The sequence below is a fragment of the Pleurodeles waltl genome, chromosome 4_2, assembly GCF_031143425.1.
Source record: "Pleurodeles waltl isolate 20211129_DDA chromosome 4_2, aPleWal1.hap1.20221129, whole genome shotgun sequence".
Taxonomy (NCBI): Eukaryota; Metazoa; Chordata; class Amphibia; order Caudata; family Salamandridae; genus Pleurodeles; species Pleurodeles waltl.
The window spans coordinates 74,146,991-74,168,868 of record NC_090443.1 but is presented as its reverse complement, the minus strand read 5'-3'; the positions used below and the strand labels follow the sequence as shown (position 1 = coordinate 74,168,868).

The 21,878-nt window shown below is 47.6% G+C and overlaps 1 protein-coding gene across 6 annotated transcripts in view; it reads right to left on the bottom strand.

Moving 5' to 3' along the window:
- TNS2 (tensin 2) overlaps nt 1-21,878 on the bottom strand; it is a 370,478-nt gene that overhangs the window by 192,013 nt on the left and 156,587 nt on the right. For 5 of the 6 annotated variants that reach the window (XM_069230717.1, XM_069230716.1, XM_069230718.1 and 2 more), the window contains 6 exons: nt 16,367-16,405; nt 11,266-11,315; nt 9,541-9,712; nt 8,134-8,184; nt 7,600-7,722; nt 6,518-6,582 (listed from right to left, as the gene is read on the bottom strand). In XM_069230717.1, coding sequence (XP_069086818.1) covers nt 6,518-6,582; nt 7,600-7,722; nt 8,134-8,184; nt 9,541-9,712; nt 11,266-11,315; nt 16,367-16,405 — 500 coding nt within the window. Of the gene's footprint in view, nt 1-6,517; nt 6,583-7,599; nt 7,723-8,133; nt 8,185-9,540; nt 9,713-11,265; nt 11,316-14,667; nt 14,706-16,366; nt 16,406-21,878 lie in introns of those variants that run through there. The other variant, XM_069230721.1, reaches the window with a different exon arrangement.

The following is a 21,878-nucleotide window of genomic DNA, read 5'->3' as shown; positions in this document are numbered from 1 at the left end:
AAATTGGCTTCGGATTTCTTGGTTGTTGAGTTGATTTCTTCTTCAATTGTTTTGATGCTGTGTAAATGCTTTACCCTATTTCCGCTTTCTGCTCACTGACACAGCTACCCGAATTGAGCTGGGGGTTTGACAGACAAAACCTATGGATCCTAAAGGAGTTGGTAAGTGTTTCACATGGTCAGGTTGCACAATGGAATAAACCCTAGGGCAGAGTGTAGTGCTGGGTGTGTGTTTAGGGTAAGCAGGTTTTGGTGGTAGTGTCTGGGGAGTATTTTGGATGCACTGTAAATATAGTGGGGAAGATGCTTGAGAGTATGTGTCTGAGAAAGCAAATTTTAAAAGTGCATGCCGCAAGTGTATTTTGGCAAGATACGTTGGAGCTTTTTTTGGGTTAAGTTGAACAGTTTGTGGGTAAGTGTAAAGAAAATCCTGGGAAAGTATATGAGAAATGTTTTGGGAATGAAGAGTGATTTGTTATTGGACTGGTGTGTTGTACAATAGCATTATTTTGGTATGTGCAGATGGTGGTTAGCAGAATGATGTGAACGGAGATTTGTTATGATGATATAGGCAGAAGCCTACTTTTGTCATAGTTTTAGTCATGGTCTATTTTGAGGGTTCTATAGAAAGCGGACTGTTTTAGGATATTATCAGTCGGTAATTTTACAAGATTTTCTTACTCTTGGATGCTGTATTGGGAAGTCTGTTGTAGTGTTGTATAAGGGAGGTTAGTTTTGTGGGCAGTGCAGAGCAGAGCAAGTTACTTACATTTGATAATGTTTTTCTGACAGGTAATCTATTTAACTGCAATTTCCTCACCTTGTGAATATTACCAGGCACCAGACTGGATCCAGAAGCTCAAAACGCAGTTCTCCTGCATGGTGGCAAGGGGAGGAGTGAACTGATTTTGTTCCACTCCAGAAGTGATGAACAGAGACGAAAATAAGCCCCACTCAGACATGCTGATGCCAGTTACTTTCAGAAGTTTGCCTGTGCCCTCAAACCCGGAGCCCATCAGCAAATTGGAAGAACCAGTGAGCAGCGTCCCAAATTGGGACCTTTTTAGATGGAAAAAGAAAACCATTCCACAAAATTGGGTGGTGCGAGAGTGGTGAGGAATTAGTAGTTAGATGGAGTAGCCATCAAAAAAAGCATTACCACAACTAAGTAACTTATTCGTCTGATGGACACTTCTAACCACAGATTCTTCACCTTGTGAATAAATACCAAAGCAGTACCTCCCAAGGGGATAGGTCTGTTGAATGGCTCAGATCAAAAAGTCCTGCAGGACCAGACGGACGAAATGCTCTTCCTGTTGAACCTGGCTATCAGTGTAGCTGAGTTTCATGTACATGTGCACTGATGCCCACATAGTAGCCTTAGATACCCAAGACAGACACTCTGCATGCCACTGTAGTGGTGCAGCCATAGCTCTAGTAGAATAAGCTCTCCGGCATTCTTGAGGCTGCTTCTTAGCCAATTCAAAGTGGATCTTAATACAGGTAACTATTCACTAAGAGATGGTCTGTTTCTTCATGCTTTGCCCCTACACCACAGACCCTCATTAAGAACTGATCATCTACCCAGTATTTCTTTGTACAATCAACATAAAAGCTGTGCTCTCTTGGGTTCCAAATAATGATGCCTTTCTAGCTCTAGCAAGGGATGAGTTAGCTCAAATAAAGTCAGAAGAGTGATGGTTTGTCCGATGTGAAAAGCTGTCCGTACCATCGGTAGGAACAAATCCTTAACAACAGTTTGCCTGGAAAAAAAGGTGATAGAAGGAGGCTGCACTGAGAGGACCTGAAGCTCACTCACATGGCGAACTGATGTTTTACAAGAAAAATTTTTTTTTGAAGATGTGGCACAATGGACAACTGAGCATTGGCTCCAAGGGGGCACATGTGGGGAAAGTGAGGATCACATTTAAGTCCCATTATAATATCACAATGGCAGAAAGAGTGTTGCAAACATTTTAGAAAATGCATAACAATGGGTGATTTGAACAAGGACAGCTGGTCTGACAATGTAAAAAAAAAAAAGAAAAGGCAGAAAGGGGCCTTGCTGGGCTAAAGACAAATCAAGCGGCAATACATCTGACAGTTTGGTCTGCAGTGAATCCATCTGGCAAGTGTAGCACAAAACCACGAAACGTATCCCGGCGTGCAGTATATACTGATTTTGTGAACAGACACCTGGCTGCCAGGATCCCATCAATGACTTCAGGAGGAAGGTCGAAGGAGATCAACTGTCGCTCCTACAAACATGGAGGTGCACATTGTGCCAGCATGGGTGCAAGACACTGTCCTACTTCTGCAAACAAAGATACTCCTGATGTAGAAGCCTGATCACAGGACCTGATGCTCATACCAAGAAGTTCCAGGCACCACACACTACTGGCCCAGTCTAGAGCTACAACAATGACTTGGGCATGGTTGTTCCTGGTCTTTTTCAGAACTTGGAACAGGAAATGAGGTAGCAGGAAGATTTACAGGAGTCTCCTGTTCCACTGCACGCAGAATGCACCTCTGAGTGACAGCCTTCTTGGAAACTTCAACACGCAAGTGTTGACACTCAAGTTCTCGAAGGTGGCAAGGAGATTGAGCCATGGTTCTCCCCATTGCTGGAGGAAGTCCTGCGCCTCCTGTGAGTGTAACCGATATTTGTGATCTACTAGGCATTGGTGGCTGATCTTGTTCACCCTAGTGTTTAAAGATCCACCAGGTAGTGTGCCACAAGGAAAATGGCACAGGAGCCAGGACCGCTCCCAGCCCTAATTGTTGCAGTACCACATGGCGACGGTGTAGTTCGTAACAACCTGAACCAGCCTGCCTTTAATGATCGACAGGAAGCCCTACAACGCCAATCGCATTACCCCCAACTACATCAGATTTACATGGAGGCAAGAACAACCTGTAGTGATGCATCCATCACCATTGTTAGGTCTGGGTGAGGTAGGGAAAGGGATCTGCCACTGGTCCAATTGCAGTCAAGCAGCCACCACTGCATATTTACGGCATTCTCCTTTGACACCTGGATGGAATCCAACAGGTTCCCCTGGTGCTGAGTCCATTGGCACTTCACATCACACTGCAGAGCCTGCATATGCTGTTGGCCATAGTAAATAAGCAGTATGCAGGAGGCAAGCAGGCCAAGAAGCCTCAGAGCTACCTCACAAAGACTCAGGACAGAGGCTGAAAGATGGGGACTGTAGTTCGAATGTCCTTGACTTGTTGGCATGGAGGAAAGCCCCGAATATGCACCGTATGCAGGATGGTTCAGATGAAAGGGATCCTATCTGATGGAATCAGGTGTGGCTTTGGCAGGTTGGTTGAGAACCCCAACAATGTCAAGAGGCTTGCCATCACCTGGAGGGGGTCTGTGACTGACTGATTTGAACCAGCCTTCAACAGACAGTCGTCGAGGTAAAGGAAGATTGGTACACCCGATCACCAAAGATGGGCAGCGACTACCACCACCCTTGTTAACCCCCAAGGGTTGTCGGTAAAGCAGAAAGGGGGCACAACACACTGAAAATGCTCAAAGCCCACCTTGAACCCTAGGTAGAGGGCCTGCAGAATGGGAAAGTGAAAATAGGCACCCTGCAGGTCCATCTCCTCTATCTAGTTTCTGGGAGCTATGGCAGAAAGAATAAGGGTCAGAATGATTATCTTGAATTTGTCTTTGTGTAGGAAGGCATTGAGAGAACATAGATCTAAGGTAGGATGAAGGCCTCTGTCCTTTGCCACGAGGAAGTAGCGGGAATAACTTCCAGTCCCTATAACATCCAGTCCCTATTTCCAAGAAAAAAAAACTCTCTCTAGGGCTCTTTTGGCTAAAAGAGCCTAAACCTCCTGACGCAACAGACAGATGGTCAGTCGAGAGCTATTCTAATGTAGGTGGCAGGTGTTGTGGTCAGAAAAGAATGGCAGGGCGTAACCCGGTTAAACAATTTGAAAGACCCACCTATCAAATGTAATGGTCTTTCATCCGACAGGAAGTGGCTGACCCTGCCGCTTTCCGGATGGCTATGGGACACTAAGGGCACACTAAAGACGTTTGGAGGTTGTCACTAAAGTGGCAGTGACTTGGGACTTGCCCTGCCCCAGGTAGCCTGGTCACTGTTGGGAAAACAGCCCTGACCTCAAAAGGCCTGTGAGGCCTGTTGTACGGGCAGTGGGGTGTGATACTGGTGATACGCCAAATCCCTGGCATACTCCCAAAAAGGGAGGAAGTGTTTGGGGTGTTGCCTGACTTGTGCTGAAAGACTCAAGGAGAGTGCTGTGGCTCAAATCTCCTATGAATGCTCCAAGGCTGAATTCACCTTTTCACCACACAGGCAGGTACTGTAGAAGGGCCCGTTCATTAAGGATGCCTAGATGTCCCCTGAAAAGCCTGTGGAACTCATCCATGCGTGGTGCCCAAGCACCACGCTTGTCCCAATAGCTCTCCCTTGACAATCCGTGGTGTCTAGGTCAGCGCGGATGATAAACTTGACTGCATCCCAGCCTTCCTCAATGGTTTGGCCAAGGAAGCGCATAGGTCTTCTGGGAGTGCTGGTAAGATCTCACCAACCACATCTTAGGGGTTGGGTGCTGAATTAAAAAGTCAGGGTTGCCTGAAGCTGGTCTATGGGGGCGCATGGCCTGTTAATTAACTAGGGGGCAGGAGTACCGTTTAGACTCTAAGTGGCTAATAGTGTGTGCTTCAGGGCTTCGTTGTAGGGAAGAAGATGTTTGGTCGGCGTTTGGGCAGTCTGAAGGACTTCTGTAAGGATATTCGATTCTCCATAGTCTCCATAGTGAAGAGGTGGAGGTCAAGGACCTCAACAGCCCTCTGAAATCATAGAGGCAAAAGTATTTGCTATCGTAATGGGTCCAGGCAGGAACACCAACCCAGTAGCGGATGAGGTGTCCAGCCCACTGGCATCTGTCGGTCCACGTAACAACTATCTTATCTATAAGCAGAGGGGGGACAAACTCTTCCCCACCCCCTCATTTGTTGTCTCCATATGGTTGGCTCTGATCAGAGTCCAAGCCAGAAAGTTGGTGCATTGTCTATGCATGACTGCACGGCAGAGGAATAGCATCTGAAGGGTTGAGTACTGGCTGCGCCACATCAGGAACTAGGTGTGGCCTTGGTCAAAATAAATTTGCCTCAGACAAGGAAATCATGATGTATTGCGGCAACTCTTGAGGTAAAGGTGGCATCAGTGCCAGCATCAACCCCGATTGGACCGGCATAGAATTAGTCACCAAACCCAAAATGGGCATCGATGCCAGTGCGGAACCCGAAGCAGGTTTGAGGACTATACACAGCCCCAAAAGAGGACCTGTATGTGGTATCCTGACTGTATGCCCCTGTGGGTCATTGGGGCCCATAGGCACACCAGAGGAAGCCATAATGTGACAAAGATGCTCAGCATGGCCTCATGAAAGTCTTTAACCTGCTGCAATGTTGCTGGGTGCATTAGGATGAAAGACGAAATCAGCTCCTCAGTAGAATGTACGTGAAACCTGGAAGCATATGATGCCATCTGCAGTACCAAAGCGGCTGAAGGGGCCTAATCCCACTTGGATTCTTTATGGGTTTTTTTTCTTACTTACTTGAAGACAGACTTTTACTGTGAAAATGATCTGCTGCAGGAACGACTTCAGGAGCAGGTCTGCTCTCTCAACTTGTAACTGGGCGGGAGCTACCTGGAGTCTTGCGGTGCTTTGCCACCTAAAGCTCCGCCTCATGTCACAGGCATTGCAGTTATGCACTGAACCCAAACACAAGAGACACACCTCATGAGGATCTGTCACAGACATCTGTTTGCAGCAGTCCCTACAAGGATTAAACCCTGTAGCCTTAGTTGTTGCACACTGGAAAACTTTTGAAGAAAAAAAATAATTTCAAAAAGTGAAGGAAAAAGAGGAGCGGGGCTCAGGCACCCAACTGAAGGCACTGAAAGTAAGGAACTGATATCGGCACGCATGGCTGGCGCTTATATGCTGCTCTGTTTGTTACTTCTGGAGTGGAATGAAGTGACACAGCCACCTGCCAGCATATAAGAGCACTGCTTTTTGGGTTTCCAGATCCAGCCTGACACAGGGATATTCACAAGGGGCAGAATCTGCAGTTGGAAATATTCACCAGAAATGTTTATTTCTGGGATTCTGTATGGAAAGAGCTATTTTTGGAGCCGTGCAGAGGTCTGTCAGTAGAAAAGTTGGAGAGGAGGTACATTTTCATGGGGTGGGGTGATTGGGGATCAGCTTCTAGGAAGGTCTGCTTTAGGATAGCGTGTTTATAGTTCCTTTTGAGTGTTTGTGGAGAAGAGGTCTGTTTCTGGAATTGTTGGTGTTGAGGGCAGTTTTTAGGGTGGGTGGGTGAGGTCGTCAGTTTTAGTGGTGGTTTGTTTCTGGAGTTTTAGGCAGGGAGTTCAATATTAAGAATGAGTTGAAATTTTTTAGAGTGTTTCACAAAGTGTTCTGTGTAAGAATGTGCATGACATAATATTAGATCCCCTTACCTGGCAGAGATTTTGCTGTAGTGCATATACGCAGCAACAATTACTCCAGTTTTTCCCTTGTTTCCCTGCAAAAAGAAATATACGTCTAGGTAAAGTAAGAGAGTTTCACCACTACTGGCAAAACAACACTCCATCACTGCCCTACTACCTTTGGCCCACTATCTGCCCATTGCCCACCTATACCATCTTCTGTGCCGCTACAATTGCACAGCAGTCACTCACCTTTTTTTGCACTGGCTTCTTATCACTCACCACCATCTCACAAGGTAAAGTAAGAGAGTTTCACCACTACTGGCAAAACAACACTCCATCACTGCCCTACTACCTTTGGCCCACTATCTGCCCATTGCCCACCTATACCATCTTCTGTGCCGCTACAATTGCACAGCAGTCACTCACCTTTTTTTGCACTGGCTTCTTATCACTCACCACCATCTCACATGATCTACACCAGTGAGAAGTCACTCTGTGGCAGTAATCTTGCTGCCCATTATCTGCCAAATCCTCTGTTCCAACACTATGTGCGGAAATCAAACAATCACCCTGAATGCTTAGTTACACGTCAGGTACACTCTTTCATTCAACTGTCAATCAATCACTGCCAAACAATCCCTGGCCAATCATCAATCGAACTCTTCCCTACCTTCTTTTACCCAATTTGCAGCCACTTTTCGTGTCTTGCATGCCTCATTGCACTAACGATTTCCAGTGCACTGTGTCAGTGGGTGTGCTGAAACCAAACACTCCCCCTCTTTTACAAGCAAGCAGTCACTTATACTTTTTCCCACAAAAGACAGGCATTCACTGGTTAGCCATCAGTCACATATTGCCCTACGCCCATTCACCCACAGACCAACCATTCCCCATACCGTGTCCTGCCTGCACGATGCCTTCTACATTAACTAGGAGTACATGGCTCACATGTATATCGTCTGCCACCGCCTGCCCTTCCTCTTTGCATTTGCTGCCGGCCCGATCACCTAGGATGACTGTAGCACAGCTACCATTTATTATGTCACAGCCCATTGGCTAACGTTGTCAAGGAGACCAACAACATGGGGCCTCACTGGGAAAGCTCTTACCTTGCAGTGCAGGACCACCACGTGCTGTGGGTCAGAGTTCATCCAAGTCTCCATTGATTTGCAGATGGAGCAGATTTTATCCAGTGGCGGTGCGTGCAGATCTGGCCAACCAAAGTCATGAACCTGCGTCCCCCATGGGAAAACAGATAGGAAAAAACAGAGGACGGACACAATGTAAATACACATCTGGTCATCGTTAGGCCCAACCAGCTTCACCTGACTGAAGGGACAGTGTAAAGGAAGGAGAGAGGTATAGGGGGGTGCCAAACAGAGAGTGAAAAAGAGCAGGGGGATGAATGTACACTCAAGGACTAGAGAAGGTGAGCTGTAGGAACACACACATAAACCAGAAATCCAGACACATAACAGGCAATCACCAGTAGGAGACGTCCCATCAAGGAGTGGGTGAGAAATAAAGACGGGTAAAAGAATCAGAGATAGTGGGAAAGACAGGGGAGAGAAGGAAAAGAAGCTATGGAGAGGAGAAACAGTTAGATATGGAGGGGAGGTGTTGTGAGGAGCTCAGGGTCTCACCTTGGGGTTCAGCCGTGTGATGTCATGGCGCTTTTCCGACAGGTTGAGGAGCTGGAAGACAAGTAGACAGCTAGTCAGCACTTATAGGTGGACAACCCACTGATGTCTAGCCGTGTCATGGAAGCATCCATTGGGAGACAACAAGATGACATGCACTGTAGACTGTAGTCAGAGGTTGTGCGCAAGAGGAAGCCAAGACACCTGCTGGAGTGCGAGACCGGTGCCCACAAGATCTGGCAGGAAGGAAGCTATGTGGACTCAGAACTGAGACAACTAATGGAGAAACGGGAAGGAGGAGTGCAGTTCATGGGAATAACCTGCACAGCATGCATTGCCAAACAGGTAATACCACACTCTTTCAGTGCTCGTGGACGGTCCTTTCTGTCCGTCACTGACAGTCAAGCCTCTCAGCATGGCTCGTGCTCTTCCTGCCAAACAAAAGAGCCACATCCCATGGGTGAGGCTAACAGAAGTTCCAGTCTTCCACTCACCCAGTATAAGTCTCAAACCAAAGGAAATACACAGGTCTTTGCACACAAAAAAAGAAGCACAAGGCGCTGTGTCTTAAACCATATGAGAGCCACTTGCCATGTGCTCAAAAGAGAATGTACGAAAGATCAGCCTACAATGAAGACAAAGAAAAGACAAAGAAGAGAGTGGAACGGGGAATAAGTACAACGAAAAGGCACAAAAATCCCAACAATGAGTGGGGAAAGTGTGGAAGGATATAAACATGCCAACAGCCCATCCCAGGACCCAGCAGCCCTTAGCCAAAAATAGATGAAATCCACAGCATCAGTTATTCATTTTAATATTCATTCAAACATCATCATCAAATGTCTAGGTTTTGACTGCTTTCCCAGAAACTGATGAGTGTCAATTAACTTTTCAAGCCATTTTTTAGACTATTGTGAACGTGAAAAAATAGATGGCAGACTAAACTGTGGCCGCATGACCACTTTATGTGTGTGGAAAACAGTGAAAGACCTGCCCTCACACACCCCGCGTAGTTCACCCACTCTTTGTGCTGAAGTGGCAGTTTCAACAAACACAGCTCTTGAACTCAAAACTTAATGCTGCTCTTGGGAATGGACTCAAGTTCCGGGCCCATGATTTTGGATAATCGCTTTTGCTTCCAATGTGGAGCGGGTTCCCTTACAATTTATGGTTCTTTGAATAATGAAGGCATATCTTTACCACACTACACTTACCAAACTACACTTATCTAAAAGAAAAATATACCCTAATGAAACATTATGGAAAAAAATGAATATCTAAAATCAAATCCCCTTAACAGACTAAAAAGTTATTAATACAACTGGACAACAGAACAGAAATAAGTAGGAAACTACGTGATGGGGTCAAATGTAAAAACCTGGAATTCCCTATGAACTCCCTTAGAATTACCAGATATTTGTCCTCGTGTTTCGATTTCAGCATCTGAGCCACTTCCTTCAGATTGCTCCGGTACCGCTGCTCCTCCAGCGCCGAAGGGAAGAAAACAGAGATGATACGCTCCGTGATGTAGGTGAGGTCGAAGTCATAGTTCCGCTCCATCACGCGGTCAAGGCTGAAGCTTCTGCAATGGCAAGGGCATGTTAGTGGCTCGCTCTGGAGCAAAGGCTGGTGCGCCACCTGGCGGGCTTGGGGAAGGGGAGCACAGATCCAAGCAGAGCGCACCACCTGTTCCAGAGATCACGGGGTTGGAATATCCAAGCATGCAGGCATGGAGGAAGACTGGAGCCACATAAACAAAGGAACCGACCAGCTGAGAGCCAAAACAGAACCAACCCACATCGAGAACAAGAACATGCACTGACTGACCAAGAACAGAACCACTCAACTTAGAGATCAGCAGACCCCAGCAACACATTGAGAAAGAACATGTCTGATTCAGAGGAAAGAGGAGAAACCCAGACAAGAACATAATTGACTCGTGGAGCAGGAACCTAAACATTTCACTCAGAGAACAGATAAACCCGACCACATAGTAATGGAAAGCGTTCCTGAATTAGGTTTAGTCTATTAAACTTCTTCTCCTCACCCGAGCGGATCCTGCTCCTGCTATCCCTTCATGGGCTGGCAGTTTTGACTTTTCCATTAGCAGATCGGTTTGGTTATTTGTTGCACTCACGCTGCGGACTGCAACTCCTTCCTTCTTCACTGGTTGGGGAATGAAAGCCCTCCTTTCCTTCTTCGAAGCAGACTGCAACCCCTCCAATCCCTCTTTGTCTGTGGCTGCAACCCCCATGCCCTCCCTAACTGGAACTGGAACTAAGTTCACCCCATGAGTGATCACTTAGGGCTAGATTTAGAATTAGGCGGGTGGAGTAAAGGCAGTCAGGGTGGCGGAGAATTTTATATCCACCACCCAGCCTTTATTGGCCAGCCAATTTTAGAGTTCACTGCAGCACCTGTGCTGAGCTCTATGGATTTGTGGGAACCGCGATCACAGCAGCTCATACAAAGCCATTTAGAAGTTTGCTGTGCATACATCGTTTGTGAAAGACCATTACACAAAACTTTTAAAAGTATTTTCCTTTCCATTAAAAGAAGGGAGTTTGTTTTTGGAAAAGAAAATACTAAGGGCCCTAACACCATGTTGGGTTTCTTTCATGGTGTGTGGGTCATTTTTGTACTGCTAAGGGCCCTTAAGAGTAGGCTATTCCTTGCACTGACGGACAGTAAACAAAAACTCATCAAACTCCCCACTCGAAATAGGGCGGGCAGTTGCATGGCTTACTTCTAACGTACCGTCCGGACTCCCTCGGGCCATCAGAGAAAGGTTCAAGCCAATAGAGTAAATCTCCCTCCGTCGACATAAAGCTGGCAGTCCAAACAGCTCAAAATAGGGCGGGAGGACCAAGAGTCTGGAGGACAGGGCACTGGGTCATCCGTGAACGGAGTACCCTGTCCGCCAACTTCTAACCTCTAAACCAGGCCTCCTGACTCCTGCACTGCCCCACCGGCTGGGAGCACAGTCTCCTCGGGTTTCACTTCCTGAATGGTGGCGCTCTTGTGCTGCACCACCGCTAGATCGGCTGAGGTAACTGACATGTCTTCTCTATGAATTTGACAAGAATGACTGACTGCAGTGTCTTCTTCAACTGCTTTGATTAGCACAAAGCTTACCTGGGCAGCGTGCTCCTCTGCTTCGGGCTGTTTAACGATTTTGTAGAACCCTGTAAAAAAGGCAACGAAAAAAAAGTTGAATATCTACAGTTTCTTGCATAGACTTTGGCACACCTTGATAAGTCTTGAGAATGACTAATGCTTGTGCTGACTTCAGCAGAGGGAGCAAAAGTTAAGAGAAGGATGTCTTTCACCTCTGCTTTACCACCCTCTTGTCCCATATCCATGCTCACCCACTGTGAGGTGGCCAACTATTTGTGATATTTTCAATCTAGGCCATATGGAAGGGAGCACTGGTGTTTTAAGATAAAAACTTGCTAAGAACCCAAACTTTTCTCTCTCTTCTCAGTTACATAACTCTTCCTCAAACGTTCCCACTTCTTGTCTCCTCTTCCTTTCTCCCATCTTCTTTGTCCTCCTCTAGGTCCATTCCAACCATACTCACCATCTCCTCACTTCCCCAAACTTTCCCCCTTCTACCTTGCCTCTCTCCGTGCTCCTCACTCTTTACTGTCACTCTAACCTCATAGAGTTGTCTCGTTGCCTTCTCCTTGCAGCCCCCCGTAGCGCTTCAATCTCTGGTTTATGTGTGTATTGCATGTATCAAGTTCTCACCCTGGGGTACAGTTGAGCGAAGTGGACCAGGCGCTAGTTGGGAGCTTATGCTGACATAAGACACTGAGGGCCTGATTTATGAAAAGTTAAACTACCAGATACGTAAGGGGTGTGGTGGTTGTGGTACTTATAAGAGAAGGCAAGCACACCTCTGAGTGTGATTCCCATGGGCCCACATCGATGAGCTGTGTTGATTATAAGGTTCTTGGTAAGATACTAGCAAAATGAATGTCTAGGACAGTGGAAGGCTAATACATCATAATCAATCGGGACTTATAGGTGGTTGTAATACCCCCATAAACCTTAGAAAAGCGTTTCTATGTTAAGAGCACCAAGGGACGACACACATACCATATGCATGGCTAGCCTTGTTGAACACAAAGCTTTTAACACATATGTACAGTGGGGTAACGGCATGAGTGGAAACCAATGCAACACTCTCTGAGAAATGGGGCACGTCCAGAAGCTCAAGTCAGGGTTGTTTCCCTTTCTCCATTGATTGCTGCTGTAGCGACAGGGCCACTAGCACAAATAGGTATGCAAGGGACAGAGTGAAGGTGAGCAACACCTACCACAAATTATCCTTAAATGCAGATGACGTACTATGAACAGTGAGAAACTCATCCATGATGGCACATAGTATTAGTGAAAAACTGACAAGTGTGGGTTCCTCACTCAGGTTTCAGCTAATTCTAAAAGTCAGTACAGTATCCCCTTTCTAGACCGAAGACGCTTTATGCAACCCAGCTGAAAATGCAGATGGCAACATTCAACTACTTGGGAATGAATATGAGTCATGACCATATGCAATTATATGACACACATTTGGTGACATCATATAAGAGTGTCAAGGGTTCCATCAACAGATGGTTGAGGTTCCCCTTTTCACTCATGGGACGAGAAGCACAAAGGGAAATGATTAGCAACACTGGAATTTTATATGCGCTACAACATATGTTGAAGTCGTGTTTCTAAAGACTAGATGCAGTGGTGAGAATCTTGTATTGGGAAGGCAGGAGAGGAAGTATAGTACTTAAAATGTGAAGATTAGCATGCGAGAGGGGTGGTAAGATTTCCCCAGATTTCAAGAAATATCATGCCATCTACTCCAGTGTATAGTAACCAGGGTTGACGAATGTGTCAGTTGCCCGACATGTGGATTAATACAGTCACATGTGCAAATCACTGTACCAGTTGCATCATCTCTCTTCCCAGAGGAACGAGGTAACACTGTGCCGTACACATACAAACAATACTCACAACCTCGGCAAGATGGACACAGCCACGTGTATATGCTGCACCTTGACGATTTAGGCATCGATAATCTAACTGGACGTGCCTAATTTCATGATGAGAACATAGGAGACAGGGGGCACAGCTTGTAGAACACATCTATGAAGAGGGTCAGTATTGGGGTTTGCAGACATTTGTGATAAATCGGATAAAAGTAACACTGGTGTTCTTCCTTATGCACGATTAGCAGCCACCATTCCGAAAATGTGGCAAGACTCCCCCAAAAATAACTATAAATCCAGATTATAACCCAGGTGAGAAAATAAAGGAGGAAAATGAGATGGGATCTATCTGAACTGTAACCCTAGTTAGGAATGCGAGGCTTACCCTATTTCTTTATGCATACATGCACAGAACGCACATGACCTCCAGCTGAAGCACAGGCTATCTAGCCTCAGAGCACAGTGCCAACTGCCCCAGATGTAAAACTTCTACATGTACTTATGAACTCTGTGGTGGTATCCAACGCTCTTGTGCACACATTGTCGAAAAACACAACTGCTTCATGGTGTACCGAGACTGACATCCTATAAGTTAAACATGTATGAATGGATATTAGCGGAATGTGGGGTCAGGAGACAAGTACAGAGGCAGAGGGGGCAACGTGGGCGCCGCCATGGAGGAGCTGGCCTTAACCATCTAGGAATACCCCACTAAAGGGGCAGATGAGGAGCATGTGGAACCAAACTCAAAGTGAACTGGTGCAGGTAACGTGTTGAGAACGGAAGCTCTCTGTGGTAATGCTATTGAGAGGAACTTATGGCGTTGTAAATATGTAGTGAATCAGTAACGACGAACCAAACTTTTTTTCAAAATGAATGAGCTGCACGTTTCACTTCCGGGGACAATGGGGCGGGGTCCACAGTGTTCAACAGAAAGAAACTGGAACCAGATATGCTCAGAAGTAACGAAATAAAACCTACTACAAGAACTTGACACATGCAACGTGCATTCATTTCCATCTCAATCTTCTCCAAGCTCTCTTCCCACCTCCCGCTCCTTATGTCTTTCTTCTCTCTCCATTGCCTCCTTTTGGGGCCACGTACTCTCTACCCAGGCCTTATCCTGTTTTACCCTCCACGCTTTCCCATCTTCCTCACAGCCACCCCTCGACCACTCTGGCTCCCCGCCTGTCCTCACTGCGCCCCGCTCTTTCATGCGTTCCTGCCTTACTCCATCGAGGCTCCCTCCGCCTCACTTCTATCTGCTTCCAGTCGGTCCCGCCTTTACCACTCCCCTGCCTTTCTTACTTTTGCCTTTGTTACTTTATCTTTCATCGTCACCTCCGAATGTCTCCTCAAACGTCTCTCTTCTCTCCAGAGTACTTTGCACCTCTACTCCCTCCCTAAACTTCCCCATCTGTCTCCATCTCCATCCTCGCCCCTCGCACTACTTCGCCACGTTCCCAAAACGACCTTCACTCTTCGCCCTCATTCACTTCTTCCTCACCCTTCCCTCCCTTTCTAGCCCTTCTCTACCTCCGTCCCCACTTACCTCACTTACTCCTTCCTTTCTCAAACTCCGTTCCTCACTTACGCCTTCCTTTCTCAAACTCCGTTCCTCACTTACGCATCTCCTCCTCAAGCCTCTTTTTACTCATTTCTCATTCCTCCTCTCCCTAATTCCCCCCCCCCCCGCCTCCTCTCTGTTCACTTACACGATTCGTGCACAAGCTGCACTCCTTTTCCTCTCCCTTACACCCCACTTATATCCTGTGTCCACGGCCTCCCGGCCCTCGCCGTCACTCTGACATCACCGAGATGAAACTCTGTTCTTCTCTGAGCCAAAATCAACGAAAGTAGAGTACATTTTTCCAAGTTGTTTTCCTTCATTAGTGCTAAATTGTGAAAGGCTGTCTCTCCCCAGCTGCCGCCCCCGTCCTTCCTCTTCCCCCCCAGCGCTGACCCTGTTAAGCCCGCTGACCACACTCCCTGTGCTGGACCTCTGCCCGTGACAGGCCTGCGGAGTCCAGGGCCGGCCCGCTGCTGCCCCTCAATCCTGCAGCATGAGCTACCCGCCCAGAGAGGAAGGGACCATAAGTGGCTGAGGAGCAGGAGCTCTGCCTGTGGATGAGGGGGTAGGAGCTCTGCCTGTGACTGAGGGGGTAGGGGATCTGCCTGTGGATGAGGGGGTAGGAGCTCTGCCTGTGACTGAGGGGCAGGAGCTCTGCCTGTGAACTGAAGGGGCAGGAGTTCTTCCTGTGGCTTGGGGGGCGAGGGGGCGGGGAAGGAACTCTGCATGTGGATGAGAGGCAGGAGCTCTGCCTGTGTCTGAGGGGCAGGAGCTCTGCCTGTGGATGAGGGGGTAGGAGCTCTGCCTGTGGCTGAGGGGCAGGAATTCTTCCTGTGGCTTGGGGGGCGAGTGGGGCGGGGCAGGAGCTCTGCATGTGGATGAGAGACAGGAGCTCTGCCTGTGGCTGAGAGGCAGGAGCTTTGCCTGTGGCTGAGAGGCAGGAGCTTTGCCTGTGGCTGAGGGGCAGGAGCTCTGCCTGTGGATGAGGGGGTAGGGGCTCTGCCTGTGGCTGAGGGGCGGGAGCTCTGCCTGTGAACTGAAGGGGCAGGAGTTCTTCCTGTGGTGAGGGGGGCGGGGCAGGAGCTCTACCTGTGGCAGAGGGGCGGGAGCTCTGCCTGTGGATGAGGGGGTTGGGGCTATGCCTGTGGCTGAGGGGCGGGAGCTCTAACTGTGGCTGAGGGGCAGGAGCTCTGCCTGTGGATGAGGGGGTAGGGGATCTGCCTGTGGCTGAGGGGCGGGAGCTCTGCCTGTGGCTGAGGGGCAGGAGCTCTGCCTGTGGATGAGGAGGTAGGAACTCTGCCTGTGGCTGAGGGGCAGGAGCTCTGTCTGTGAACTGAAGGGGCAGGAGTTCTTCCTGTGGGTTGGGGGTGAGGTGGGCGGGGCAGGAGCTCTGCCTGTGGCTGAGGGGCGGGAGCTCTGCCTGTGGCTGAGGGGGCAGGAGCTCTGACTGTGAACTGATGGAGCGGGAGCTCTGCCTGTGGCTTAGGGGGCGGGAGTTCTGCCTGTGGCTTAGGGGGCAGGGGCTCTGCTTTTACAATAAGAGGTAATAGTTTTGCTTATGTCCTCTTTGGGCAGGAGCTCTAGCTCTGACATGAAAGGAGCAGAACACGTTAACTCCTAGTGCTCCTCTCCTCCCACCCGTCTCTCTCCACCACCTGCTTAGGAGCGCGAATGGACTTACCGTCAGCTGTATGTGGCGCGCTGGTGCCGTCCGCCGCCGCTGCAGAGGACAGAGAGAGAAAAACAGGGGTTCAAAGGATCCTTATCACGACGTTTAGAATGGAAGCGCAAGAGACACAAACAATCAACAGTCCCACATCACCCAGAAACAGAGAGAGAAGCAGAAAGGACAGAAGAGTCTAAGGGTTGTTCTCCTGAGAACCAGCGAGGATGAGGGAAACATCTCAGGCTCTGAGTGACTTAGAACCACTGAAAACAACCAAAAACACCTCAGGTCTGACAACCGGGAGACTGGGGAGCAGAGCAGAAACTTCGTCTGGCCTGACACACGGAGGCCCCGAAGACCAGAATCATCTCAAAGGCTGAGTCTATGAGAACCAGAGAGAAACACAGACGTGCTCGGGGGGACGGCCTGCAGCCACAGAGAGCATTGGAAACTCCTCGGGGTTGGCTTTTCCAGAACTAGAGAACCTCGAGAAACACGAGTCTTCGGTGCATCTTCCTGAGGACCGCACAGAAAGGCGGAACTGAGGACCAGGCCGCGAGGACATCAGGAAGGGAACAGAGGCAGGACTAGAGGTAGGCTAAGGTATAGATGGAGTGAAGTTTCGGATCAGGTCCAGATTATGTTTAGGGGTTAGGTTCGGTTCACGGTTCATGACGTGCATGGTTTATAGTTAGGATTAGGATAAACGTTGATTGTGAGGGTTGGCAGAGTAAGGAATGCTGTGAGGAAAGCTGTTACAGCTAGGGCAGGGGTAAGCGTCTGTGTTATTAGGAGGGTAAAAGCTAGGACTGGAGTATGGGATGGGAGTAAGGACAGGTTCGGTGTAGGGGTATGGTCGGAGTTGGAGCAATGGAAAACGTAAACGATAGTGGAAGAGCTTTGAAATGAAAATATGAGGGAAAAATAGGTTTGAGAGGATATAAGGGGATACCTGGTACCAAAATGACATGCAACACTGTGGGAAAACGTCCATGCTTAAGTGGGGAGTAACAGTAATGTTTTAGGTTGAGTCATTGCATGTCTATGTAGAATGATAAAACTCAGTGATACAAGTGTGGCCTTTTAATCTTTACATGTTTGTATTTTTCATATCCATACTTATCAGCTGATTTTTTATCTCTATTTTTCTACCTTCCCTTGTTTGAAATCTACTTTTTTTGTATTTTAAATATATCCATATAACGCCCAGAGGACCAGAGAAAAACAGAAACTTCTCTGCAGGGTCTGGCGACCTTGCATGAGAAAGCAAAAGAAAGTGTCAGGGTCTGACCTCCTACCACCAAAAACCAGAGAGAGAACATTGACATTTCGGAGTCTAACATCCCAACAGCATTCCAAAAACAAGGGAGAGCGAAACACAGAAATCTCTGGGTCACCTGCTAGCCAACGGTCACAGCCCACTGTCCAGTGGTCCCGGCACAACCTAAAAGAACAGGGTGTCACTTTAGAGAACACACAAAACTAACAGCAGCAGCCCAGACCCTCAGCAACAGAGGAAGGCCAGCGCCAGCAGTCCAGGAAGTCACCTCCTGAGAAGCCTGGGTGGAACAGCTCAAACTCCCCAGGCCGTCTTCTGAGAACCCGTGCTGGGCAGGATGCCAGGTAAGATGGGGTCAGCAGCTGGAGCCGGACTGCGCACAGCCTCACACGCATGTATGCCTCATTCAAGGACCGCAAGACGGGACGGTGAGGTTCTTATGATGAAGGAGCCTCTTGTTACCGGAGGAAGAGGAAATAGGATCTCAGGTTTAAAGTAAGAGATCTCAGGACCAGGGAACAAGGGTATCTCGGAGCTGGAGGAGAAAGGGACTGGATTTTAGGACTGCAGGGGTGAGAGAAAAGCCTATTAGGAACATGGAATCGTACGAAGGAGATCTCAGGGCAGCAAGACCAAAAACAAAGAGCGTGAGGAGTCCTTTAGGGCCAAAGGAAGGAGACAAGTGAACCAGATTTGTTAAAGGTGATTTGGCGGCAGGAGATGCAGATGCAATAGGGACAGCTCTACACCAGAGGGAAGAGAGTCATTTTCCTCCTTCAGCCACTCACCCTGTCTTTCCTAACACCCCAAAGCTGCTGCCCAACCCCACAGGCTTCCATCTGTTGTCAACTGTATTGGAGGGGGAAGATGGAGCGGTACCCCTTTTGACAGGTTGGGGTCCTGTAACCACCAAAGTAAGGCCTGTTGAATCGGAGGGAGACCAGTATTGAAGAAGATTGTTTACAAGAAAGTTTAGACGGAAACGTGTCCATAGTACTACCGTTGTTGGTTCCGTGCTTTTAACCATTCCCTGGCCGTCATTCATGACTGATCCAAGAGGAAAGACTGTCTTGAGTGCAGTTATTATGGGCTGTAGCAGAAAGACACAGCCTAATACAGTGTTGAACATGGCCCTATAAAAGTCTTTGTGAAGGGTGAAGATGTGACTTCTTGAACTTGAAGAGGAATCCCACCAGTTGTAATACTCTGGTTTCCTGCTCCACATCTTTCTGAGCCTTAAGGAAAGACGAAGCAGGCAACTGCCAGTTGTCAAGTTAAGAAAAGATTGCAACCCCATCCACTTGTAGGAGTGCAACAACAGGAGCCAATACCTTTGTGAAAGGTCTGGGTGATGTCGCCAATCCAAAAGGAAGAGCCTGGAACTGCAAGTGCTTGTCCCCTATTGCAAAGCGTAGAAACTTCTAACTCTCCATATGAACTGGCATGAGGAAGTGGGCATCCTTTAAGCCCAGTGTCATTACGAAATCACCTTCTGCTATCAAAGCGACGATTGTTTGTAGCCATCCAAAATGTTTCTACAAAGGCAAACATGTTTAGGACTTTGATATCTAAAACAGGGTGATGTGCGCTGTCTAGTTTCAACACTAGAACCAGAGTAGAGTAAAACCTGCTTCCTATTTGATCTTCTGGGGCCAGAATTACTGCACCCTTCTCTATTAAGCATACAGAAGCATTGACTGGTTCTTGAACTCCTCCTTTGGGAACACAGTAGGTAGAAAACGGTCCGTTGGGGAACTGCAAGAAAATGGAAATGCGACAGCCGTCTCCGACAATGCTGAGGACCCAAGCATTTGTCACACATTCCTTCCATTGATGTAGTGTCTTAATCTCGCTGCCGCTCCAGCATACTCATTTCCGGGAGTGTCCTTGTTCCTGGGAAGTCGGGTCGCGTTGGCAAACGCAGCCCACCCCCGACCATGGGCCAGGCCACAAAAGGGATGTTTGTCCATTGGTTTTTGGGGCTTCTCTTTTGCCAAGAAAGATTTCTTTGCGAAGACCAAATTCAAAGTTTTAAACATATTTTCTCCTCTGCGGCCTTTTGGAGCGTTTTGTCGATTTCAGAAACAGTTTTGGGCCTGTAAATTGTAGTGTCTATTGAATAAGGTTTCTCTGTGCAGCATCCTTTTTCAGGACTTCATCCACAAAAGTTGGTGACCAGTTATTGCTGCACCTGTCGGAGAAACAGCAGCAGTGCATAAACCGTTCCAAAAATAAATCAGTGGGAAACTGAGATAATAGTTCCATCTTAGCGAGAATTGTAGTTGGACCCTAGCTTTCTAGAAGGCACTCAAATAACTATTCGAACTTTTCCAGAAGCATTTGCCTTGCAAAGGCAGCACACTTATTTGCTCTGATCGCAACGTTTGAAGCAGCCAATGACATTTTCAGAGTACCCTCCACCTCATTCTCAACAAAATCTGGTAATGTAGTCTTCTGAGGCTAGGCTTGATGTTGATACCGTGAACGCAAAGATAGTGTTCACTTTCGGGGTTTGCACAAAATCCTCAGCAAAGCCTTAAAAAGAGTACCACTTGTTATGGAAGCTTTTGTCACTCAGGCGAGAAGTAATTCAGTAAAAGCAGCCCCTGCGGCCTCCTCGTGCCTGCCACGCCAACACTGCACCAGTGCGGGCTTGAAATATATTTTGACTCCAAACGAGCTATGGTTCAACCAGCCTGTTCACTTGGCCTTGCACTACTAGGAACTGCTGCCCTCAAGCCCCTACTGTTCTCTTTTGTCATGCTTCTCATGGATGTAGTACCACAACCCAAGACCAAAGGGGGTATTCTATAGGCCAACACGCCTCTCTAAAATCCCACCTCATGCTGCTGTGAGGGGCTTGAAGTTGGAGGGAGACCTTATCTGAAGGGTAGAGGTAGACCATCAAAACAACGCAGTCTGCCATCCAGCCCGTCCTACCAGGAACTGCATCACAAGCCTGTGTTCCTGGGCTACCAGCCCAGGCAGAGAGGATGTACACCGTAAGAGCCACCTTTATGGTGTATGCTGGATCCTAGAGTAACCAACTCTGCAATGTGCTTTCTGCAACCTTCCAGCACACACAATGTCTTCCAGACCTTTTCCATAGTACTTTATTCATTGCATATTGGACTTTTCTAGCACCTCACAAGATAGGTCAGGTAGCACGTTTCAAGAAAGTCTGCACTGAAGTAACAGAGCACCCCTCTGTTTGCTTGTTCATGCAGCTAACAATGTGAAGATGAAAATGTTTCCAGCGTTCCTTACTAACAGGAAATATTCAGAAAAAAAAAAATCTTTCCAAACCCATGTAAGTAGCATCATCCCAAAGATTGTGGGGGGCCCCGGCAACAATTATTTTGAGGCCACTGTTCAGATTAACTTTGAGTTGTATTATCCATGGTCCTCTAATTTAAGCTCACATGATGCTAAATAGTAGTGAATTAAATACTACATTTTCATTAACAGGGTCACTCCAAATCAGTTGGAATATGTCTTGGATTGAGACAAACAATTCTTAAAATGACACTGAGTAGAGAGGTATAGTTGAGGTAAAGATAGGCAGAAGGGGGTTTACACAGAGAAATAAAAATGGTAGACTTGGGTCAAATAGAGAGAAAGTTCACCTTCTCAGGGGGATCCTTCAAAGGCGGGAGTTCTGGGAATACCCGTGCCTCAAAAGTCTCTCTTTCCAAGCCAAGCAAAGAGGATGTGCTTGAACGGAATATCTGAATATACAAAGCTTATTGCGTTCATGTGGCTCAGAAAGACACACGTCCAGTTGCCATGTCAAACCCTGTGCCTTTCTCTTCACAATTTGGTCTCCTTACCCAGCTGTTACCAGACAAAATTTTGTGGGCATCACTACAGGGAGGCTTTGGCTCCTCCCACATGTTGGGAGCTAGGAGTACATCTGCTGATTGGGCAGAAGTTGCGTGCTTCCACAAAAACGTCCTTGTCCTCAACACAGCTGAGATCATTTTGTTTGTTTATCTAGGTACCCAACATTGAATTTTCAGTGGCATACCCATGCCAGTGGAATGCTATTAAAGTATCTGCGATATCTAATAACTAGATAATTTATGTTGTTTTTCTCTGTTAGCAGCACAGATGGGAGGAGGGCAGTCATTAACCTACTTGGATTTTTAGGGTTGGCTTGACAGTGCAAAAGTCACCTGACCTTTTAACTTACACCAGTATTGTTCTGCAGTCCTTTGCTTCCACACAAATGCATAACTATTTGCATGC